General features: G+C 43.8%; 2 protein-coding genes across 5 annotated transcripts in view; one reads left to right on the top strand and one right to left on the bottom strand.

Annotated features, from left to right (window-relative positions):
* Positions 1-1,630: 1,630 nt before the first annotated feature.
* TIGD6 (tigger transposable element derived 6) lies at positions 1,631-8,610 on the bottom strand. The gene is made up of 2 exons (XM_045815243.2): positions 8,496-8,610; positions 1,631-5,888 (listed from the first exon to the last, which is right to left on the bottom strand). The coding sequence occupies exon 2, from the start codon at positions 5,803-5,805 to the stop codon at positions 4,234-4,236; it is 1,572 nt and encodes a 523-aa protein (XP_045671199.2). The 5' UTR covers positions 5,806-5,888; positions 8,496-8,610; the 3' UTR covers positions 1,631-4,233.
* Positions 8,611-8,717: 107 nt separating this feature from the next.
* The window catches only part of HMGXB3 (HMG-box containing 3), a 43,918-nt gene continuing 36,554 nt past the window's right edge, over positions 8,718-16,081 (top strand). For 3 of the 4 annotated variants that reach the window (XM_045815241.2, XM_045815240.2, XM_045815239.2), the window contains exons 1-3: positions 9,070-9,203; positions 11,782-11,920; positions 13,029-13,203. In XM_045815241.2, the coding sequence (XP_045671197.1) occupies positions 11,784-11,920; positions 13,029-13,203 (312 nt within the window). In that variant the 5' untranslated portion in view covers positions 9,070-9,203; positions 11,782-11,783. Of the gene's footprint in view, positions 9,204-11,781; positions 11,921-13,028; positions 13,204-16,081 lie in introns of all 4 variants that reach the window. The other variant, XM_045815238.2, reaches the window with a different exon arrangement.

Here is a 16,081-nt window from a genome sequence, read left to right as displayed (position 1 = left end):
TTGCTCTTGGCATCATTTCCTATTGAATTCCTCTTCTCTCATGCAGAGTATCCTTTGGACCTCATCTCTGCATATTCTCTAAAATGGCATTTACCACTCTTTAATCTTTCACTTCCCTATCTTGTCTGCTAACTGGACTTCCTAAGGATAGGGCTGTGTATTTCATCCTTCAAGCCTCCATGGCCAGCAGTGGGTATAAGGTCCAAGCATGGATATGTTTAGTGGATAGTTATTTCTCTAACATTGGTTCATTTGCAGAGCATGTGTGTTTGTCTCAGGTCAATTACGTGGCCTGTGGTTATCAATAGGTTGGAAAAAGACCCTGGTGAAGGGATAGGTATGTAATGGGGTTGGATTAGGTGGTCCAAGGCACAGTTATTTCTAAGTTAGTTGCCTGAACAAGTCTCACATCCTATGTGTTTTCTATCTTTCCTTGTCTTCCTTTTCAGTCTCTACCATGTCAGAGAAATTAAACATGGCTGCTTCTAAGGGTTCTTGAGTTGGCCAAATTGTCTCTATTGTGTAGTCTCCCTCTGCCCTCTGGTGGCCAGAATATGCTACTACATTTCACTTCAAAGAATTTTGGTCTCTGGTAGCCTGAACAGTTCTTTAATTGGTATGCAACTTTGGTATACCTTATCCGAGCCTATTTGTCCTTTTGCATTACAATTTATTGGAAAGATTAAATGATAAGGAGTAAAATGGTGCTTGGCACGTAACAGGCAACAATTCTTAGCTTCCCCCCTTTTTAATGAAAGAGCCCATCTTAAGAACAGGGCAAAGAAAACTTGAGTTTTATCTAATGATCAGTCTTGGTGGTTCTGGAACACTAAACCCCAAGATCTGTTAGTGAAAGGAAAGTCTGGTAAGGTAGGTTCCTGCCTCTAGATAGTACCTGTAAAGTTCCAAGTAGGGATGGATAGTAATGACATAACATGTATAGAACTTAGTCTGTGCCAGATATACATTCTTATCCTCATAAGGATAAGTACCTAGTTTCAGAATGTTGGCCTACAGAATGGATTGGTCAACTGGGGCTAACTAAATCCCCAAGTGGGGCAGGAGGGACCAGAGAGTCAGGGAGAAGCCATAGACGGCCTGATGAAGATAGCTGACTCAGAAGGGATATCTTCTTTTACGAAAGTATCAAACAAAGAAAACCCTAATGTCCCAACAGAATCGAAGGTTTAGCCAATGTAAACCAGACTACAAAATCTCTCTCTTTTGGATATGATTTCCATCTATAAGGATCTAATTCATTAAGATACATTAAATGAGTCAAGAATGTGAGATTTCTTTTTTTTTAAGCCACTTTAAGCACATATTTACTGAATACTGCTATGTGCAAGGCACTTAAACAAAGCCTTTCATACCAAAGCCTTGTGTGTGTAAATCCTACAATGACTTCATGTGGCTTAACTTTATATATTGGAATTCCTCATTATCAAAGAATAGATGATAACCTGGGCTGGAATACTATTTGAGGCAATGATATTCATGGAAAAATTAGCAAATTCTTTTAAATAGAGGAAAGCCCTACCCTATCTTCAAGTCATTTTCTAGTGGAATCAATGCTTCATACAGCTTTTAAAAAAAAAAAAAGGTGGTGTTGATACATTACATGTATATATCAACTTATACACAAATGTTTATTGAAGTGCCTATAATGTGCCCAGCACAGTGCTAGGCACCATTAAGGTTACAAAGGGCCCTGCTCCCATGGAGCTTACAGTCTAGTCAAAGAGCCACAGAACAATGATAAAACTGTAAGTGCTTAAGTGAGTGGTAGAGACAAAAAGTGCCAAGGAGTTGAGAAAAGAGTGAAGCAGGTGCTGAAGTCTTTGAAAAAGTCTGGGAAAAAGAGGACTCCAGTTAGTTCCTGAGGGGCCTTATGTGCAGGGCCTACCTTGATAGAGAGCGGGGTGAGGCATTCAGATAAAGGCACGCTAGCACACATGGGTACAGAGTGAAAGAAAACAGCCTATCCAGGGGCAGCACACACACACTGAATTGTTCTGAGCAAGCAAGTTGGAAATGCAGGTTGTAACCAACTCTAGAGGGTGCTAAAACTCAATGGAATAATTCAGTCTTTTATTTATTTTTTTAGGCATTTGGGAGCCGCCACAGACACCTGGGCAGGGGAAATGGCATGATGTCAATAGATCTAACATTATGTGCCAAATGGACTTCAGGGCAAGAAAGGTGAGCAAAGGAATTCAAAATCGTGTCAGTAATCCTGACACAAAACGACAGCAGTAAATGTGCTGACAATAAGCAGAACCACAGGACTTAGCCAGAAGACGGTTTTCCTCTCCTACGTGTTAAGGATTTAAAATATGCATTGTACTTTTATTCAAATTATACTAGTTTGTTAAAAAGAAAAATATACAAAATAAGATTTCAAAAATCCATTTACACATCTGCTGTTTTTTGTGATTGTTTTGTTCAACACGGAGGCAGTACTTTCTATGATTAATCTGTTTTATATGTGTTTCAGTTAAATGATGACAGAAAGAAAAATAACTGAATTGCTATGGGTTTCTGAAATAGCCACAAAATTAACCTGTATGGGGGGGGAACTACACTACAACACTGACAAGTATGTACTTTCTGAAAATGGAATGGACGCTTATCTCTCATATTACGAACAGATACTAGGGTTATCAAGGATATTAAAAATGCCTTCTTTATAGGAGGAAAACTTTAACATAAATTTGGTTATAAATGTATTTATTTATTTATTTATTTATTTATTTATTTATTTATTTATTTATTTATTTATTTTTTAAGATTTTATTTATTTATTTGACAGAGATAGAGACAGCCAGCGAGAGAGGGAACACAAGCAGGGGGAGCGGGAGAGGAAGAAGCAGGCTCATAGCTGAAGAGCCTGATGTGGGGCTCGATCCCATAACGCCGGGATCACGCCCTGAGCCGAAGGCAGACGCTTAACCGCTGTGCCACCCAGGCGCCCCATGTTATAAATGTATTTAGTTCTAAATAACTTAAAATCAACTCTGCTCTAGCAGACGTCTCTGCAGAACAAACATAAAGGAATAAAGGCGAAGTAATTTTAGCAAAGGCAAACATAGTGTGCCTTCATCTTAATCACAAAGGCCAGGCCGGATTATCCACAGGTGGAATAATCCAAATAGGGAACGATCCAAGTCCTGTCACACATGTCTCTCCCACAAACTTCCCTCTCACCTTGTCTGGAAAGTGAGCGGTACACTGGGCTGTAAGATCTCTCCCAGGGTTCTCTGATACCCAAGGCCTCCCGCATTGTATCATATCTCCTCTTTAATGCTCCTCCCAGTCCTCTGTGCCCCAGCTCCCTCTAATAAGCATTACAAGATGTGTTCATACCCTAGGTGGTTCCTGTTAATTCTTTGGGCACAGGTAGATGTTCCTCTACTCACTACTTGGCTAGCTGGTACAGCATTGAAGAGAAAAGCTAAGAAGATTCTAGAGTTACCAAAGCAGTAGAAAGGAATAAGAACTGCTAATGCTTTTTTTTTTTTTTTCCTTTTCTTTTCCGCTAGTGAGTGGGAGTATTCAGATGGCTGGCCGAAGAGAGAAGTACTAGAATCCAGCTAGACCACTGGTTCTCAAAGTAAGGATCCTGAACCACGTTAGCATCCGCATGACCTGGGAACTTGTTAGAAATGCAAATTTGGGGGCCCCACCTAAGACCCACTGAATCAGAAAACTGGAGATGGGGCCCAGCAATCTGGGTTTTAGCAAGCCTTCCAAGTGATTCTGAAGTGAGCTAACATTTGGAAGCCACTGAGCTAGCCTTATGGGAAGAAGTTGGCTCCAGACCCACAGTGTGCTTGATTTTCCTGTGGTCAGTCCAGTAATTCCCAAACTTTTCTGCACATTGGAATCACCTGGGCCGTTTCACAAACTACTAATGCCTGTGACCCGTCACCATAGACTGTGATTTAATTCGTCTGGCATAAGGCCTGGACTTTAGAAATTTTTTAAAGATCCTCAAGAGATCCTAAGGTGTAGACAACTTTGGAAACCATTTGATTAATCAAAAGCTAACACACATATTAGTCAAATTTCATTTCCAAATTCCATTTAAGGAAGTTCCCTGATTATTTCAGAGGACTGGAATGTTGTCATTATAATATTGCTTAAAATTTAAGTTCAATATCCTATCTAAAAAAAAACCTTTATTCTTGTAAACTATATTTTCTAAATTAAAAGAGGCAGTTAATGCCTACATTATTTTGTTTGGAGGAAATCTGTAATTTTGGAGTCAACAAGAGTTTGTGTCACTTTTCTCATTAAATATTCATCTATGCCATTTAGCTGTCCAAAAACGGCGTCAGGAACACCTACACAAGTGGAAAGGAACTGTCTAAGTTTCTGTACACTCGAGATGGCCTCTGTGATGGTGATTTTTGGCTGCTGTGGTAAAGACGCCTCCCCCTCCTCTTCGCTTCCAGCTTCATCTGTATTTTCACCAGCCTCCATTCCCGGGATGATCTCTGTGTCTATCAGCTCCTGAGAGATGATGAGATCATCATCTGCAGTGACAAAGTCCTGGAAATTTATTTCACTGGGGACACAGGTGGCAAGAGCCACGGAGCGCCACAACTTTTCAACGGCTACCTCTGGTTCACTGGATGCTGCTTCTGCGTCAGAATCTGCCAGTTCCACAGGGATGATGCCTGCCTTCTGCCAGCATCTCACCACTGTGGACTGCTTGACTGACCACCACGCTGCAGCAATCATGTCGATGGCCTGCCTGATGTCCACTTCTTGGTCCTCACTGCTGTGGAGCTTGAGGAGGATCTGTTTCAGGAGGTGGCTTCGGTACAGCACTTTCATGGTGTGAATTATGCCGAGATTCAGTGGCTGCAGGACGGCAGTACAGTTAGAGGGCAGGTACCCCACTTGGATCCTTTCCAAGCGTGGCAGCATGTTGTGAGCGGAGCAGTTGTCGATCAGCAGGAGGATGCGCCGTTCCGCCCGCTTCATCCTGGCATCCACTTGCATCAGCCACTCGTTAAACAGATCCTGCGTCATCCATGCCCACTGGTTGGCTCGGTAATCACAAGGGAGGGAATGGACGTTCTTGAGACAGTGTGGGTTGGCTGACCTACCAACAATCAATGGTCTCATTTTTTCAGTCCCTGAAGCATTGCAACAAAAGAGTGCTGTCAACCGCTGCTTTGCTTTCTTGCCCCCTCTACAATGGTCCCCTTTAGCAGCAAGTGTGTGCTGGGGAAGCAACTGGAAAAACACTCCTGTCTCGTCAGCATTAAAGATATCATCTGGGCTGTAGTCAGCAATCAGTTTTATAATTTCCCCTGCATGCCACTCGTTAACCTTATCTATTCCTAGACCATTCATTAATCTGTCACTATCCTCTCTACAGACTGCTTTCAAAGCAATTCCATGGCGATCCCTAAATCTGTTCAGCCAGCCCACACTTGCTTGAAAATTGTCATAGCCAAGCATGTTGGCCAAGTTCAGTGCTTTTTTCCGAATGACAGAGCCAGTCACAAGAATGTTTTTGGCATGGATTTCTTGAAACCAAGCAAAAACAGCCTTATCAATGTCGTCATAGAGAGCGTTCCTCATCCTTTTCCGCTGGGGTCCTACAGATGCCTCCCGTACCTTCTCTTCAAATTTGGCACGATCCTTTAAGAACGTAGACAAGGTAGAAGGAGTGATACCGAATTCTTTTGCCACATCACCTTTCCTCTTTCCTGAGTCTACGGCTTCCACAACCTTCATTTTCTCCTCCAGGGAGAACTGCCGACGCTTCTTGTTCCCCTTGTTGGCCATATTCACAGAATTGAGGGCGAGGCCACAATGACCAGGGCTGCGTGTATTCCTCCTCTCGGCTTGTTTTGCCACAGTGCAGAAAACTGAGGAGACAAAATGTGGAGGACCTGTCAGGAACCAAAGATAATGGATTCCTCCTAAAAGATGGGTCCGGTTTTTCAAAATCCTAGTAGGAGATGATGCTATAAGGCCAAAGCCAAGAAAAAATAGGATTCATGCTGCTGACTTTTTGTAGGGATTACTTATACAGACTCATTGAGTGTTTGAAAAAGAAGAGAACTTACAGAGAATCCAGTTCACTTAAACTTTCCGAGCTTATGTAAAAATAATGTCTGTTCTGTCTACCACGGGAATAGATTGAAAAACAAATTGTAAAAGGGGTTTGCAAATAGTAGTGCACTGTATAAATTCAAGGGATTATTACCCGGCTCATGTTATAACAGAAACTGCGGCTCAGAGAAGGGGCCTACCCAAGTTCATATAGCTCAGATTTCTTGACTCAGAATTAGTGCCATTTCTGCAACTCCATAGTCCTTCTGGACAGTCTACCAAAATGAGATCTTCAAAGGTCTATCACTATTTGGCTTGGAAGGATTTTCACTGTGGAAATATGTTTCTGGTAGCCACACATTCATTTAGTGTTTATAGGTGTCAAGTGGTAAGGATATAGTGATGAACAACACAGTCAAGGTCCCTGCCCTTATGAAATACACAATATGGTGAAGGAAGACAAACAAAAAGAGAACCGATAAATAAGATAATTATGGATATGGCTATGAAGGAAATAAACATGATCAGGCAGTAGCAGTTTTGGTACCAGCCTCATGAGAGTCCTCACAGGACAAGAGCAGCTGCTGTGACCTTAAGCTGTGACTGCCCCTTTGCAAGGACTGACTCCTACCACCACCTCCACACACTTATCTATCCATTCTTGGCATTCTCTACGTGCTAAGCACCGTGCTCAATGCCAGCCATCCAGAGATAGATGGAGCCTAGTGCCCACCATTCAGAAGCCTATCAGGTAAGCAGGGAAGACAAACACTAGAGTGCATGAAAACTATAAAGAGGTTACAGAGTACTGTGAACTAGAATATAGAAGTGGGGATGATCAACCGGGTGGGACATGGGTGGGCAGTGCACTTCAAAGAGGAAACAATATTGATGTTGGGCCTTAAAGTATAAACAACTAGAAGTTCATGAGATAGAAGGAAATATGTACAAAGGCAATAAAGTACTACAGAAAACAAGATGGCATGGTCAGGAAAAAAAAGTCTTTGGAGAAGAAAACAAGAGCCAAATCATAGAAATTTTAGCTTGATCCTCGGACAATAAGAGGCCATAGAGGTCTGTTTATTTGAATGACGTGATCAGATTTGCACTTCAGAAAGAGTCTTTTGGTTGCAAAGTGGAGAGCCTAATGGGTAAAATCCATTTTCCTAAGAGGTCACCCTAAATCTGAAGATAAAAGCTAGCCTAGTAGGCCATAGACAGTTGGAATATGTTAATTTGAATGCAAAGGGAAGCTACTGAAGGATTTTAATCAAGGAGAAAGATGACTGCTATGTAAAGAATGGAATTGAAGGGTGCCAAAGAAATAGCAGGAGACTAGTTAGGAGGCTGCGGCAGGAGTCCAGGTGTGCGATAATGGTGGCTTGGATTAGAGTAATAGTGGATATGGTAAGAAGTAGTCCGTTTGGGGCTATGTTTTTGCAGATCTTGCTAATGGACTGGAGGTCAGGTGCAAGAGGAATTAAGGATAACTCCCAGATTTCTGGCTGGAGCACTGAGCAATCCAATGGACGGTTGTGCCATTTAGTGAGATGGGAACCAGTTGAGGAGATGGAAATCAATCACTGAAGATCTACTTCATAAACTTAATTTGTTGCTTTACATGCTTAATACAGCTTACACATGGCAGGACCTGGATTCAAATGCAGAGAGACTCAGCACAAAGCCAGTGTTCTGAACACTATAGAGTACTATATACTTTGTTATGGGAACTACCAGTATTGAGAGGCGACATGGAAGGAGAATGAAGTAAGAGTGAAGCCAAAGTCTTGTAGGACAAGCTAAGTTTGAATTGTATTCTAAGTGAATGAAAAGACACTAGAAGGTTTTAAGCAGAGAGTGACCGAAATCAGTTACGGCGCAGAAAGATCCATCTGCCCGTTGTGTGGAGAACGGACTGTAGAGCGACAAGAGGGGCAGTGGGAAGGAAACTGCATCAGTCCAGGAAGAGATAATGGTGCCTAGGAAGTTGGTGACGGTGGTACATGGAGAAAAGTATGCAGGCTGGAAATACATTTGCAAGATAGTGAGGGTCGTGCAAGGACTTGTACAGCTGTGGAACAATGTGACACTGGCGGGGAAGAAGCGTACTATTCTTGTCCGATTCCAGAGCCTCTCCACTTGGTCACTCAGCTCAGTTTGAATCACTCCAGGAACTCACTACCATACCCGTGTGTGGGACGGTGGGAAGGACGGATTGGGTGAGGAGGACGGCTTGATGCGGCACTAAGAAGTAAGAACCCTATGCTGAACGAGCAGGGACAGACTGGGCAGGGCTGGAGTCAGGCCTTGAACACTGGTGCTGAGAGGGTTGTGCTGGGGCTCCCCAGGGCCCGACGCGGCTTTGAGAGGTGAGGCGGGGCCTCGACCTCTCACGCTCGGCACAGCCCCGCCCCAGTTACCTGAGCGCCCCACGGCAATGCCCCGGGGCTAAGCCGCCCGGGCGTCCCACCGCGGGCGGCCGCAGCTTTCTCCTCCTCCCGGAACCTCTAGCCGGAAACAGTCCGTCCGCCTTATCCGCCCCCTCTAAGCCTCTAAGCAGTTCCTATGGGCCCACCCCTCGACAAGGGCTGGACTGCTGCGCATGCGTAAAGAGACGCACGCAGTCACGCGCAACCGGCCGCTTCCGGTGTGCCGCGAGGGCCGCCGGGAAGGGTCTCCCTGGCGATCAGAGGTGTGCTGCTGCTGCTGCTGCCGCCGCCGCCGAAGCGGTGCTGCGGCGACGCCCGTGTCTCTGCTGTCTTTTTCGGGCTCCCCGGGGCTTGACCCCCGGGGCCCTCAGCAGGCGTCGGTGAAGAGCCTGCGGAGCGAACCTGTTCCCCCATACCCGCCCTCCACGACCCTATATCGCGACTCCGAGAAGGGGGAGCGGGAGGAGCTGTCGCGACTCCGCGCCGTGTGTCGCCGGGCGGGGCCGCGGGGCCGGGGCTCCTCCAGCCCCCGGGATGCGCGCGCGAGCCCTCGCCTCCACTTCCTTGTTGCCGCTGTCACGACTGGAGCCGCCTCTCGCCGACAGCGGGGAGCGCGAGTGCGCCGGCCAGCCCCCTCGTCGAGCCCCCGGGCCGGGCGCCTCAGGGAATGTGAGCCGCGCGGCTTGCACGCTCCTCCGGGTAAGTCCCGCCCTCGAGCGCCTCGCTGCACCGTGTCGCGGACATGCTGGGCGACCTCGAGGCCGGTGCTGCGGCTCTCTGAGCCCTGGTGTCCCTTCCACAAAGTAGGAGCAGTAAGACGACTTTAGTCTTCTACTCCCGCATTTGGTACGTTTGGGACATCAGAGACCGAGAGAGGGAAAGGAACTAGCCCAAAGGTAAGCCGTGGCGCCTGGCCGAACCGTCAAAGGCCATCTCACGAGGTTTTGAGGAGCATCTGATGGAACATTGGAATTGTCTCAGATTTGAAGTACTGCCCTTAATCCTGTTTTACAGATGAGAAAACTGAGGCTTAGAGTAGTAGGTTGCTCAAGGTCATAGAGCTCTACGGGTGCTATAAAAATGTGTAACTTAGCCCTCATCTTTTGCCTTCCACAGCCCTTGGTTTTAACCTTTATATTATTCTGCCTTTTTTGGCATTGCTGTACCGAGGTCTAGAGTCTGAAAATAATCTTGGACCCAGGCTTAAAATGAGGTAGTCAAACAAGTGAAAACCCAGGGTAGTCTCTTCCTGCCCCCACCCCAAGGTGATTGTAATGGCTCTGCTTCCTAAATTGTTTTGCTCTAGGTGCTAAAACCCTGTATGTCATTCTTTACAGATCCTCTCCTGCAGTTACTGCTTCTCTGCAAGACTCTAAGGGCTGAGAAGTCAATTATTAAGGGCAAAAAAAGCATAGTACCCACATAGTCTTGATTTGAACTCTAGCTACTCTTATCCTTTGAAGGCACTGGCTTATTAACCAACCAAGTTGGGAGTTATGTTCTCTTCTTGGGTTGCACTGTGACAGAATGCAGGGTTTATTTGTTTTAATGGGAAGGGAAATTAGAGATGACACAGAACAAGAAAGAACCTTAGGAATAATGTGTTTTTAACTGGGGTATATCTTTAAAATTATAGGTGACATATCGCTTGTCTGCATTTTCTAGAGGAGGGTTTTTAACTTTCACAACGTTCTCAAAGGTATTCTTCCCTCCCCCAGATTTAGGAGCTACTGATCTCAGCCTTTTCATCTCATGTGATGAACAATTTGAAATTCAGGGTGTAGTATAGACTTGTCAGAGATCACATGGTTTGAGTTGAGCCTTGGAGCCAGGTCTCCTGACTTAACAAGCAGTGCTCTTTTTCTCATTAAACCTTACCAGATACCTCATCATTTGTAGAGTGAGGTTTAAATGAGATGTGAGTGGGTTTGTAATACACAGACCTGTTCTGTGTTTACTGCTACAACTCCATCTTCCCAGAATCCTAAGTTCTTTTCTGACAGATTTTCAAGAGCAACTACAGAGTATCATTTCTGTCTCATAAAATTGAAGTGGTTTCTAGAAACCTTTCTTCCTCCAAGTATTGAGTCTTTTGGGTAAAACTCCAACTAAGAACGTGGCCACAAATAGATGAACTCTTATTGAACTAGTCATTCAGGTTTTTTTATGCCTTCCTTTCCCTAGGAAAAACTGTTAATAGATTTTCTGTTTCGTAGGCCAGGGAGCTAATGCTGGTCTGTCAGATTACTGTTTAGACCTAAGCTGTCCAATACCATAGCCACTAGCCACACTAATTCAAATTAATTACAATTAAACAAAACAAAATTTGGTTCCTCAATCACACTAGCCATATTTCGGGTGCTTAATAGCCATATTGGAGAGTGCAGATATAGAACATTTCCGTCATTGCAGAAATGGTTTAGAGGGTTGCCATTGGAAATGGGGAGCAGTGTAGTATAATGAAAGAAGGCTCAGGAGTCAGCTTTTTGAATGAAAAAATCTTTCAAGTCCCTGTTGGGGTGTGGTGGCCTTAGGCAGATCATTAAGCACTTCAGCCATAGATCTTTAATCTTTACTAATGAACACTTTCTTTTGTGTAGCTCTTGACTATTTTGAATTAGAGTCATATCTATGATATCTTTTGAGCCTTATCACTATAAATTTGTAGTAAGGTGGGTAAGACGTCTATCTTTTTATATGTGAAAAAATTTGAGCCTGAAATAGCTAAAGGACCTGCTCAAAGTCACAGAAGGTGGCAGGGTGTAAAGAAATCTGTTACATACAGGCATTTATTGCATGTCTGAATGATTAACTGAATGAATCAGTGAAGCAGTTTGCTTAAGGTAATGAAATATGAGAGAAGGTCCAGAATTTCCGACTACTGGCTAAGTATTTGTTTCACCTTTTATCATATGGAATTGTTGTAATGTGGGGCTAATCTTTGAGTTGAAGAATTACTATATCCCAGGAGTGAATATAAGCAAATGAGCCGTCAAAGTGAGTGATCCTAAATTTGCCCGGTCAGAGGAATCACCTGGGGCACTTGTTAAGCATACAGATTGCCATACCCTCTGGAAATTCTGATTCAGAAGGGCTGAGGTGGAACCCTGGGATCTGTATGTTTATTAAGTACCCCCAGTGCTTCTTAGGATCTGCTGAGTTTGGGAAATGACTGAACCTAGAGGCCCTGGCAGAGATAGAGGATCATTGGATCAAGTGGCTGCTGTCCTCTTTAGGATGGATTCTTGAAACCTGTTTGTGTTTGACTTTCCTCTAGCCATGGATGCATCATATGATGGTACTGAGGTAACTGTCGTCATGGAGGAAATTGAGGAAGCCTACTGTTATACCTCCCCTGGGCCACCCAAGAAGAAGAAAAAGTATAAAATACATGGAGAAAAGGCCAAGAAACCCAGGTTAGCCAACACCTTTTGGTAGCTGGCATTTATAAACACAGGCTGCTTGGAGAGCTGTGTTGAGGAAGACTTCAGGCTGCGTCCAGATTCATTGAGAGTGCCGTGTCTGTTGTTGAAGTCTCTGGATGGGCAGTGGTGTTGTGGGGAGAGGGAGATGGGGAATAGGAAGTGGTGGATTGATACTAGCAGTTGCCATTCCTGGCCAGATCTAGATCATGTTTTCAGGCTCTCACAGGAAATTGTACCATACAAATGGTGGAAGCTATGTGCAAATGAAGTACGTTATTTATTATTAACATTATCGATATTTAAGCATTTAATACAGGGAATTAATGAAAATTAGAATTATAAATAGTATCAATAATATCTATAAAGGTTATCCATGTTATAGCTCTAATCTCCCTCTTAACTGAATACACCAGAACTTCTTGCTGAGATTACCACTTTTGGTAGTTAATTTACTTCCCTTTCTCAGCTCTGGGGAGGTTCTGTTGGCCAGTGAGATGGCCAGAGGCTGTGTGGAGGAGTAAAGCGTGTGGGTGATAACCAGACTGTGATTAGCCCCCTAGGTAACCTTTCCCTGAGAGTGGGATGACCGGGCACCTATACATCTTTGCTCATACTTTGCTCATGCCTTTAAAGCCAGTCATTCCTACAGAAAAAGTGGTCCATGTAAAAGTAAGTCAGACAAGCTTTTGCTTCCAGGTTTCTGGAGGGAGAATCCTCCTATACACTGTCTGGGGCTGTTATTTGTGTATTTATTTATTTTTTAAGATTTTATTTGAGAGAGTGAGTGTGAGAGAGAGATCACGAGTGGGGGGAGGGGTAGAGGGAGTAGCAGACCCGCCTGCTGAGCAGGGAGCCCGATCTGAGACTTGATCCTGGGACCCTGAGATCATGACCTGAGCTGGAGGCAGATGCTTAACGGACTGAGCCACCCAGGCGCCATGGGGTTATTATTTAAATAATTGTTTGCTTCAGGCCCTGTTTAGATAAATGCTTTGAAATGAAAAGCTAGGTTTTTTTACTTTTCACTCTCAAACCCTGACACTGTACTGTTTATTAGTTGAATGAGGGAAAAACTTTAAGAAGTCATTGCTTCCCCTAGGTCAGCTTACCTTCTATACTACTATGACATCTACTTGAAAGTGCAGCAGGAACTCCCCCACCTCCCTCAGTCTGAGATCAATAAGAAGATTAGTGAAAGTTGGAGGCTCCTCAGCGTGGCGGAGAGAAGTTATTACCTGGAGAAAGCCAAGCTAGAGAAAGAAGGTTTGGATCCTGTAAGTAATTTTTTTTCCCAACTAATTTCTCCATTGAGTTGGTGGTGAAGGCCTTGGGAAGACCCCACCCCCTGTTCTCCTGTTTCCTTTCCTTTTCTTGGGAAAACTTTGAGTTGAGTCAGTTTTATCTTTCTTAATGTAGTAGTTTATATAGGCATTTCTCCTGCACCCCACCAGTTTTCACCTTACTGATTGAAGGTGATGAATGTCTTACATTGATTGCTGTCAGTTATAACATAATCAGCAGTTGGGCTGGTGAGTTTGGAAGTAGATACAGCTGCCTTGTATAATGTCACATTCTTCTGTTACCACTGGTGGTTGTGCACTATGCCAGAAGCAGAAGATGATGGAGGAGACAGGCTTGAATTAAAAGAATACATAAGGACATGTTCTAGTTTGTGTCTGTCAGCCATTTTGCATTTCTAGTTCACAAAAACAGAACACTGACAACTATTAATACTACTGGTTTTTTGTTAAGCTGAAATTCCTGCAGGAAAAATAACCTTGTTATTGCAAGGTTAACCTTAACTCCTTTTTTCAGTTGAAACATTGTCTCTGATTTCTTCTTTGATAATGTAGAGCAAAGGTTCTTCAGGAATGCAACAGCTATGTTACAGCAGGAGAGGTCGTGTTTTCCCCTAGTGGAGGCCATCTGCCACTGCCATTTAGATTATTTGCCCTTATTGGCTGATATTTCTCTTTCTGGAAGAGTTTTGTGTTATCTAAAGTCTTGGAGATATCAGTCTGTACCCACTCCTTTATATTTTTATTTATTTTTTTTAACAGTTATGTATTTATTTATTTGTCAGAGAGGGAGGAAAGGAGGGAGAACACACGCAAGGGGAGCAGCAGGCAGAGGGAGAAGCAGGCTCCCTGCTGAACAGGAGCCCAGGATCCATCCCAGGACTCTGGGATCATGACCTGAGCTGAAGGCAGACGTTTAACTGACTGAGCCACCCAGGCGTCCCTGTACCACCTCCTTTAGATGATCTGTTTATAAACTCAGTCTGGGAGGCAATTCCTGTGGGGGGGGGTAGTGGAGTCTAGGAGAAGTGTACATACTCCCTGTGGTTTCCCCATCATAAGGTCAGCAGCCTTTTGCCCTGATAGGGGAAAATTTTACCTATTCCCAAAGTGATAATGGTTTTTAAAGCTATACACTAATGTAGATCCTTATTAAGACTTTTAGAACATTTTTAGAATAAATCATCTGCAATGATTTTTTCTTATCCATGTGGGACTTTATATTTACCATCATCTCTACCACTGCTATCAAGAACATGAACAGATTGGGGCACCTGGGTGGCACAGCGGTTAAGCGCCTGCCTTCGGCTCAGGGCGTGATCCCGGCGTTATGGGATCGAGCCCCACATCAGGCTCCTCCGCTATGAGCCTGCTTCTTCCTCTCCCACTCCCCCTGCTTGTGTTCCCTCTCTCGCTGGCTGTCTCTGTCTCTGTCAAATAAATAAATTTAAAAAATTAAAAAAAAAAAAAAACATGAACAGATTAGCTCTGATGTGAACTAGCTGTGACCTTGGAAGAATTACTTAACCTTTGAGTTTTGGTTTCCTCATTTGTAAAGTGGGGAATAATAGTACCTACTCACAATGTTTAAAATAGATGATATAAAGCACCTTGCTAAGTCCTTGGCACATACTGCCTTGGTCAGTAAATATCACTCTCGTAGGTTAAGTGTCCAGTGACCACATAATGAGAAAAGGTGGTATTTAATGAGCATCTGAATGTGCCAAGATTGAGTAAGGCTTTGGGTGCTGTGTTTGACCTCTCCGAAATTGCCTGGTGTGAAGGCGAGACCCTCCTGCCTGCATCCGTTGGAAGCCTGTCAGAGACCTTGTGGCAGCCTGGCTTCTCGGCAGCCCTTCCAGTCTCTTGGCAAGTGGCAAGACCCATGGTTCCAGTGTCAATCAGGTCGCCCTGGTGTCTAGGTGCGTGGGTTTGTTGATTAAGTCCAGATCATTCTGTGCATTTGCTACCATTTAATCTTGTTCTAACCTGTCTGCTTCAAAGGGTGACTTGAGAATGTCATTTCTCCATTATCTCTCCAGTAAAGGCTCCATAAAGGATTTGGCCTGTCTGCTTTTATGTTTCATCTGAGTGCTTCTTTCAACTTTCATCTCTGAGTGCTTCCTTTGTTCCTTAAGTAGTCTCATCGACTTCTTGCTTTTGATGTATTCAGGGATCCTTTTGTAATGGACTTAGTGTTCCTTTTAAAAGATGCATCTGAAATTATTTTCATTTAATTTCAGCTCTCACTTAACTGTTGACTTTGAACTTTCTATTTTTCTTATTAGGTAACTTGCAGTTTAATTTGAAAAAAATAAGACAAAAGTACCCTTTTCTTGGCCATGAATGGTTTTGCTTCTAGTACCTGGTTTCCTCGCTCCTTAGAAGACCTGGCTTGGAGTCTTTACTATTTGCCAATTTTGTGTTTGGGGGAAGTGTACCTCCCTGAGCTTCAATAGGAACAATAATAGTACCCAACTTAATAGTTTTGTTAATGTTAAGGTCAGGGAAGTATTTTCTGAACTTCAAGATCCCAGTCAGTGTTAATATTTATATCCCCCCACTGCCGCCCCCAGTATATTCAGGTTCTTGTCAGATATCCCCATCCACACATACTTTCTCTCCTGAAGTGATCGGTTCATCCCCTGTTTTGTAAGTCTGGAAGAAACCAGTGTTATCAGAATCCTTGCTTGCTTCCTTGAGTTCGAGTTTGGTCTCTTGACTTGTATTTTATGCTTTTTAGGGTTTTACTGAACAGTATACATTCTGGTGTTTAAATCTTCTGCTATTTTGGAATCCTGAAGTATCAGAGCTATAAAGGAACTCATAAATAGCTAAATTCAGATGGGGCAGC

This window comes from Ursus americanus, chromosome 15 (assembly GCF_024610735.1).
Source record: "Ursus americanus isolate L20-20 chromosome 15, mUrsAme1.1.p, whole genome shotgun sequence".
NCBI classification, from domain to species: Eukaryota; Metazoa; Chordata; class Mammalia; order Carnivora; family Ursidae; genus Ursus; species Ursus americanus.
The sequence above is the reverse complement of the archived record's forward strand: the minus strand, read 5'-3'. Positions and strand labels throughout refer to the sequence as shown.